This window comes from Terrapene carolina, unplaced genomic scaffold (genome assembly GCF_002925995.2).
Source record: "Terrapene carolina triunguis isolate 2854851 unplaced genomic scaffold, T_m_triunguis-2.0 Scaffold131, whole genome shotgun sequence".
Lineage (NCBI taxonomy): Eukaryota > Metazoa > Chordata > Testudines > Emydidae > Terrapene > Terrapene triunguis.
Window position 1 is genome coordinate 6518626 of NW_020664482.1, and position 8352 is coordinate 6526977.

The following is an 8352-nucleotide window of genomic DNA, read 5'->3' on the forward strand; positions in this document are numbered from 1 at the left end:
CCTTTAAAACGGGTTTTGCAATTTTTTTTTTTAAAAGAATAAAATAGAGCCAACCTATCAGAAACCAGGAAAGAAGTGGCTGCGGTTTTAAAACTTCCCAGGAGACATTTGTGCTCTATTAGAGAAAACCAGTCCACACACCCCCTATTTTTTTTTTTTTAAAAAAAAACACACGCGACATCGAACCTTCCTTTGAAAAAGTCTTCCCGGGGCGTTGCATTGAGTGCGAGTCCGCTCAAGCGAGCAACCAGCTGTCCCAGGAGCCGGGTTAGGTGGTGTTGAGGGCAGAGCAGTCTCAGATGTGAGTCAGCGGTACCGTGCCATTGACCCCCGTCCCGGCACTCTGGTAGTGCTGGTGGACACTGTGCAACCGACTGCCCTGCAGGCTGGAAGGGTCTGTGGCATCCCCGCCGGGCGGGAGATACATGCTGATCATATCCCGCAGGTCCCCCAGGCAGGCCCGCTGGGAGTGGGAGGTGATGGCCGGCGGCGGCGAGCTGGGCTCGGATTTCACCACCGAGCCCATGGAGCCCAGGCTCATGGCCGCGCCGGGCTGCTGGCCGTAGGCGGCGGGGGACATGCTGTAGGAGGAGGCCGCGTTCATGTAGGACTGGGCGGTGGACATCATGGGGCTGTACTGCAGCCCGCTCATGTCGTAGCGGTGCATCTGCGGCAGCTGGGGGCTGTTCATGGCCGGGTGCTGCCCGTAGCCCAGCTGCTCCGGCATCAGCGAGTACGCCCCGTTGCTCCAGCCGTTCATGTGGGCGTAGGTGTCCAGGCGCTGGCCCACCCCGACGGGGCTGCTGACGGCGCCGGCCCCGCCGGGGGCCAGCAAGTTGCCGGGCAGCGAGTACTTGTCCTTCTTCAGCAGGGTCTTGGTCTTCCGGCGGGGCCGGTATTTGTAATCCGGATACTCCTTCATGTGCACGGCCCGCAGCCGCTTGGCCTCGTCGATGAAGGGCCGCTTCTCGGCGTCGCCCAGCAGCTTCCAGTCGGCCCCCAGGCGCTTGCTGATCTCGGAGTTGTGCATCTTGGGGTTCTCCTGGGCCATCTTCCGCCGCTGGCCCCGCGACCACACCATGAAGGCGTTCATGGGCCGCTTCACCCGGTCCGGGTCCGCGCCCGCGCCGCTCGCTCCCCCGCCGCCGCCGCCTTTGCCCGCAGCCCCCGCCGGGCCCCCCGCGCCGCCCGGGGCGGCCTGGGGGCTCTTGAGCTCGCCCTCCAGCATGCTGTACATGGCCGGGGCGGGCAGCAGGTGCGCCAGCGTGGCGGGCAGGTGAGGCCGGGGACCGGGCTGCTGCGAGGTTCCTCCCCCGCGAGCGGCGGCGGCTGCAAGCGGCTCAACTCGGGGCTCGCCGGGCGCTTTTCCCCCCCTCTAGCCGCCGCCTCGGTGAGCTCCCAGTGCCGGGGGAGATGATTGACGGCCTATAAATGAGCAGCCGGCAGCCAATCAGCGCGCGGCTCCCGACAGGCCCTGACGGATGGTAATTGACCAGCTGGTTAAAAAAAAAGTTGCAGTTTAGGGGGCTCCCGTTCGCACCCCCCCCCCGCGCTGAAACCAGGGGCCCCGGCCCCTCCCCCCACGTTACCCCCTGCAGAACTGGGGGAGGAGGCCACTTTTGGTCCGGTTTGTTTTAGATCCACCCGCCCCCAGGCGTAGGGAACCGGGCAGGGGCATCTCGCTGCTGGTTGCGGGGGCCCCGGCCGCACAAGGGTGTGTGTGTGTGTGTGGGGGGGGGAATTGAACCTCCGCTCCCCGCGGCGGGAGGGCGCCGAAGGGCTGCGCGGTCCCTGGGCTGCGTTCGTGTGCGGGGCACAAAGGGGGTCGCGATCGCGGGGACTTGCTCCCGTGCAGGGGAGCGAGCAGCCCCGAAATGACCCGGCCGGGGGCTGCCGCAGCGGAGCTCAGCTCACCCCCCAAGCCCCATTGATGGCGGGATCAAGGAGGGCAGGGGCGAGCCCAGCTCTCCCTAGGGAAGGGTTCTCCACTCCCCTCCTCTCCCCCGGGTATCTTGAAGGGTGGCGGCGGATCCCGGCTCCCCGATCAAAGGATGGGGGTGCTGCAATTCCCCATGCACTACAAATGCACCCCCTCCCCGCGCCGCATGGCTCTTTGTTGTTCGGGTTACACAAGGACACATCAGCCCCAGCTGAAGCCCAGTTATGGCTCACAGTGTGGCCCCCAGCATGGCTTGCCGAGCTGGGGGGAGGGGGGGGGCGGGGGCTGGTTGTCTGGGATCTGACCGGACTCCCTGGTAGCTGGGAAGTGGGGTGCATGGGGGGGGTAACCTGGCATGCACTGCCCAGCCCCCCACCTCCTTTCCTTTCTTTGCCACTTTACTTTTTCCAGTTGGCTGCCCCAGGGGGAGGGGCGGGTGCTTGCCAAAATCCGTTTTCATGGCAACAGCAAAGTCCCCTTGGAGTGAAAGAAAAACTTTGTGGGGGAGGCTCGAGGGGGCTGTCAATCAAAGGGCCTTCCTCCACCGCCCTCTTTCTGCCCCCCCAGCACCCACACCTGCGAGGACAATCCGGGTCAGGAGCTTCTTAAAGGCATAGCGCTCCTGCAGCCGCCTCACCGCTCCCTCTGGCCCCCTACAGCACAAGGGTGGATGTAGGGGGGGGGGCATCAGAGCCGTGCTCCTCTGCTGACTGATCGCATCCTCCCCGCCCCCCCCCTTCCCCTGCATCCCACAGTTTGCTTTGCTCAAACCCAGAATAAGAAACAAAACCCAAGGGCTACCCGGGGAAGGCGGAGGGCTGAGCGGTGCACGCAGTGTGAACAAGAGCTTTCAACCGGGTGAGACCCTAAAGAGTTTTGTTCTCAGCTGCGCCCAGGGGGGGAGCGGGGGGATCACTGCGGATTGACATCGGCGTGTGAGCAGACTCCGGCGTGGGCGCTGGGAACCAACCACTCCACGGGGGGAGGGGGTGGATAAAAAAATGACTGGGAACTTTAAATATCGTCTGACCCGAGCGAAGCGGTCACGCAGTTACACCGAGGAGATGCACCGCGCTGTCGTTTTCTTCTTGTAAAAGAGAGACAATAAAGATAATGATGCTAATTCACAAGGAAGAGGGGACCTCCCCAGGGCGGTGTCCTGGTCTGCATTGAAGCACTAGGATAGACGCATATTAAATAATAATAATTAGCACCGCACTCCTCAAGCTCGCTTCGCGCCGCGAAACAAACCAGAGATAGTTCCCAGGAACACCGCGCAGTGAGTAGCCTGCAGCCAGCCCTGGAGCGCCAGAAAAACTGCCACCTGATTTCCTGAGCACAGCAGAAAAACACACTTCGCCGGTCTCACCCCTGCTCGCCGCTTCTACCGATGGGGGAATAAAACGGTGTAACTTTAAAAACCAATAAAGAAAACTTCCACTTTGATATTGGTGACTGGTGTCGAGATTCTCTTTGCAAACTCGGTGGGATCTACACTATTTGTGTATTTAGTAATCCAATGAGTGTTTGAATAGTTATTCTGTTCTGGCAAATGATCATCTGTTGGAGGGTGGAAAATCGACCTGAAAACAAACACTACTTATGCTATGGTGGAGTTAACCTTTGGTTGTTTGTTTTGAAAAATATGACTCCCGAAATTTAACCTCCTTAAAGGACATGATCATATCTAAATATTTTAGCTCTATAAAGATATTATTTAAAGCACATTTTCCCCACGTTTCGCAACAGATTTGACAGTTTTAATCACCTTTATTTTAATCAACAGTGCCAAATATTTTGATTAGTCAACTACAGATCTAAAATAAGACAGGCTCGGATGTGAGAACGATTCTCTGGTGTTTACACTTATTTGCTTTGAATAATCGTTTAAACAAATTAAGATGAACTCTGGTTAGTTAGCTATTTAGTCCTGCGTTTTGTGTGTTTTAATGATCTTGACTGTATGTATGCAACGAAAAATCAGTAGGCAGTTGAAATTATAGGACCATTATACAAAAGCTCTTTTATTTTGAATGGCGAAAAGTGAGCCAGATGAAAATTGGCAACAATTTTAAATTTCAGATTTAGCTTCATCCTGTATTTTAATTTGCCCCATGCCAGTGTGAGACTAACCTGAAATCAATTGTATTTAAACATGTCCAAAGATAGCCAACAACCGATGCAACATTTTACTATGCAGATCATCTCTTGTCTCTTCTATCATGACAATAAAAAGGCTGATTTAGAAAATAAATATTCTTATCTGTCCCATTCGTCTTTTCGGGTTAGTGAACATATTTCCCCCTGCAAAGCTTTTGCGACTGCCTACAAAGTTTCTTGGAAGCTGTTATAAAATTTGACTCCTGTCTGATTCTTAATGCCAGGAGATCGGGTGACTATTTGAAAAGATGGTTCGCAATGTCCCATCGCAAGGAATAGCTGTTGTGCCCAATGGCGGAATTAGCGGTGCGTGAATCAATCAATGCGCTGTAAAATTAGCGGAGTAATCCCATTCCCGTCCCGTCTATGAGCTGCAGAGTATAACTCGAGGGAAGAAGAGAGTCAGAAAGCAACAGTTAGGAATCATATGGGCTCTGCCCGTCCTGTTTACACCAATGCACTTTATTGGTGACCTGAGAGCGGCGCCCGGTACAGCGGTGGGACAATGCGCCAGGTCCGGCCGGCACCAGCACCACCCCAAACTGGGCCCTGCACCCTCTCCAGCCAGGGTACCACGACTGGCTGCCTCCCCGGTGTCGCCCCTTATGGGCCTCAACCGGCAACACAGTTTGGGGGGCTTCCCCCAGACCCACCCACGTCTGTTCAGTGAAGGGGACAGGACCCCTGCATAGTCACCGCTCATGTTTCCAGGTAGACCCGGGGCCGAATAACGGCCCCGATGCTGAAAGCAGTCCCCTTGATTCCACGCGCTAAAGCACGTGCTTACACCCTAGCAGGATCGGGATCGGGACCAGGGCCTGGTCAATGGCGAGAGTGAATATGCGGAGGGGGGGAAGGGTGCTGCTAGGATAATCCAGGCCTACAGAGAGGAAAGGTTTTAAACTTGGACTGTCAGGAGAACCACAGAACCGGATCCACGCGGATTTTTAAATCGCTCTTCAGAGCGCTTGAAAGGGCCTAAACCCTGCCCTCCCTCTCCCCCCAGTTCAACTACTGCTAGACCCAAACGTGCAGAACGAAGCGAAGAATTAATCCCCCACGACGTTTCTGTAAAGTTGACCACGCGGTTTACAAAGACCCCAGTGGGTCTAGTCAGTGGCGAAGGAGGGAGGGAGCCGAAGCCATTGATAAAGTCCCTTTGAGCCGGGAATTCTGCAGGTCAAGAAGCCCTGTGACCAGACACGGTTTACAGCAGAGAGCCCTTTCATTCGTCAGCGTAGATTGACCACTGGGGAACGCGGAGAGTCCCCCGAGCAAGGTGCAGTGTGGGCTCAGAACAAGCGAAGCGCGTTGGCTGGTGTAAACACACTTGTCAAAAGCGGAGCAGCGCGCGGTCCTGGTGGTGGGGGCGAAATCACTCCTACATCAACGCCAAACTTTGAACGAGATCCAACCCCCCACATGCGGGGACGCACGTGTTAGCATGACTGTGTGCATTTCACACGCTCAGCACTCCAGTAACAGGCATCACACGCAGTGCGGCTGTAGCCTGTTAGTCCCAGGATATTAGAGAGAGAAGGTGGGGGAGGTCATATTTTTTACTGGAGCAACTTCTGCTGGTGAAAGAGACAAGCTTTCGAGTTCACACGCCGCCGAAGAGGAGCTGTCTGGAAGCCCCAAAACGTGTCTCGCTCACCAACAGAATCAGGTCCACTCAAAGCTATGACCTCACCCACCAGTCATTAATGCGATCTTTAAGTTACAACTCCATCACAGGGTTGAAGAAACTTTTTTTTTTTAAAAGAAATAACGTTACAACTGCAGCCGTTTTTTAAGCAAGGTTCCCCCACTGAAATGGGGGCGTCTGCCCCAAAGACTCCTGGCCCCCACAGTGATCAATTTCCGGCTGAGATTTTATGTCCATCCTACTGGGCAACATGAAAGGTGTCAAAAATGCCGAGTACAAATGAATCTAATGATTGTTTTGTGATATTTTGAGATCAAATATATTTGTGACTTTCAAAGGCAAAATATTCTTGCTTTTTTCAATTACAATCTCAACATGGTTTTATGTGTGTTATATATTTTATGGATCTCTCTCTCTCACACACACATTGTGTATCTGTCTACTGATATAAAATATAGATGGTGGATATTTTTGTTCATCCTCTAATATATGAAATAAAAAGATTTACAGATTTCCATATGCTGTGGTCGACCCACTCTTGATTATCTTTAATAGGGACGCGGTCTTTTTTTGGCACATCAAGGTGTATCACTACTGACTAGCCACCGACAAAGAACTATAAACTTCCTTGCCAATAGCTCTGTTAGCATCGGGATGTAGATAATATATTAGCAATTATGATTGCCACGGGATTGCTCTTATGTACAGGAAACTGAATAATCCGGTTATTAACATACTTTGGAAACTAATTTTTTCTTTTAAATTGCTGCATAGAAAAAAATGCACTCAACATCGTTTGGATACAAATATATTGCTTTTCAATGACCCCTTTATAGCATATTGAGAGAGACACTGGGAAATGTTTTTAAATCACTCTTCCCCCCCCCTACCTCCCAGCTGAACTTTTATTTGGCCTCTGACAACAATGACTGGCTGCAAACAGACCTCTCAGCGCCTTTGCTGAATAGCCCCTTTTCTATACCAGCTTGTTTCCACTGTCACAAAAAAACAACCAGTAGCCACATTTCTTAATTGGGTGTTCCTGAACCTTGCTCATTCAGGTGTTCGCTAGGAATTTGTTTATTAGCCTTTGACAAACTGCTCCTCGCGGTAATCGCTTCATGGGGTTGGCTTCGGGGGGGGGGAGGGCTGGGGGTTGCTAATAAGGGTTTTCTCCCCCCCCTCCAGTTACTAATTAACAGAGTTGTAATGGGACCACCAGCATTGGACTGGCTCAGCGCTGCGAGCCCTCGGGAAAAGACGAGACTCGTTTGAACAAGGAAAGTAGCTCTGGAAAACTGACACTCCAGTAAGCCAGAAAAGCAAAAGTGCTTATTAAACCAGCCCCCGCTCTGGTTAAGCAGGCAGGAGAAAATCTGTCCTGAGTCTGAGATGGAATTTGTTGGAAGGGATAAAATAAGGTGAACAGACTGCAGCGGCTCCCACCAGTTTGAACGCTGGGCATCTTAAATAACGTTTGCAGGCGGTTTTGCGTTTCCCTGTGGAGGGCAAGTTACAGCAGCGAGCCTCTTCGCCCGCCGTGGCTTTAAAAAAATAATCAAATAGCAGAAGCTGGCGAATACATTTATTATTTGCACCTCCTGTGATTTTTCCCCAGACAAAGCGATCGCCTGTTTCAAAGGGTGGGCTAAACCCCGCTGGTCTGACTCAGGCAAACGGTCTCTCTCACCTGAGTAAGAGGAGAAGGAATAACACATGCAAAGGTTCCCAGTTCGGGGACACCGTGTTACCCCGAGCTGACCATCGGTTACATGTCAATTTCTGAAAGGATCTACTCAACAGTCCCCCTACTCTACCGGATTGTGTGCTCTGCATCGCACGTGCTTCTGCAGCGTAGGGGGCAAGATGTTTAACTGGCCACAGAAACATTGCTTCGTTAACGTTCAGGTTTTTCAGTAGTCAAAGAAAGGTTAAAATCTGTATTTGAGAGGCACTGGGGAAACACAGGAGCTAAAAAGAAGTTCAGGAGTCCTATTGAATAATTATTTTTGGTACATACATCTCTGATTTGAATTGGCTCACTCAGCCTACCCACGACTACGCTAAAGGGTAGCCAATGGCTTAGAAACGCAGGTATATACGTGAGCGTGGAAAACGGACATATGTGAAAACAAAATCTTCTTGCTTGACAGATCGATATATCCATTGATCGGTCTGATCCACATATGTTCTAAATGTATATATGTGTATGGATCTCTTTTCACTTAAATTGGAAGTACTGGGTCTGTTAGTGGGAACCCTGATAACTCCAAATCAAGCTATACAAGATAAAGTAGAGGCCAGCTGGTGATTAGAAAACACACACACACACACACACACACACACACTTCTTTGTGAAGGGAGACAAATAATAACTTCAATAATTACTAAAAGAAAGTCCACATTAAACACCTGCCTTAGGATACAAATATTTACTGCTACCTGTCCAAGTCAATGAAAATGTGGGTCCTTGTAACAAGATCATTCTGTATTGGTCTGTTTCATTCCTTAATATAGTCCTCAAATGTTTAAACCACTGAGCTATCCCTCCCCCTTAGTACTTAAATGTTTAGTACTTTGTCTGCACAACTTTTGGCTCAGTTTG

At 51.9% G+C, this 8352-nt stretch overlaps 1 protein-coding gene across 1 annotated transcript; it reads right to left on the reverse strand.

Moving 5' to 3' along the window:
* Positions 1–295: 295 nt before the first annotated feature.
* SOX3 (SRY-box transcription factor 3) lies at positions 296–1267 on the reverse strand. The gene has a single exon (XM_024219880.2). It carries the CDS (start codon positions 1235–1237, stop codon positions 296–298), a length of 942 nt encoding a protein of 313 aa, XP_024075648.2. The 5' UTR covers positions 1238–1267.
* Positions 1268–8352: the final 7085 nt, after the last annotated feature.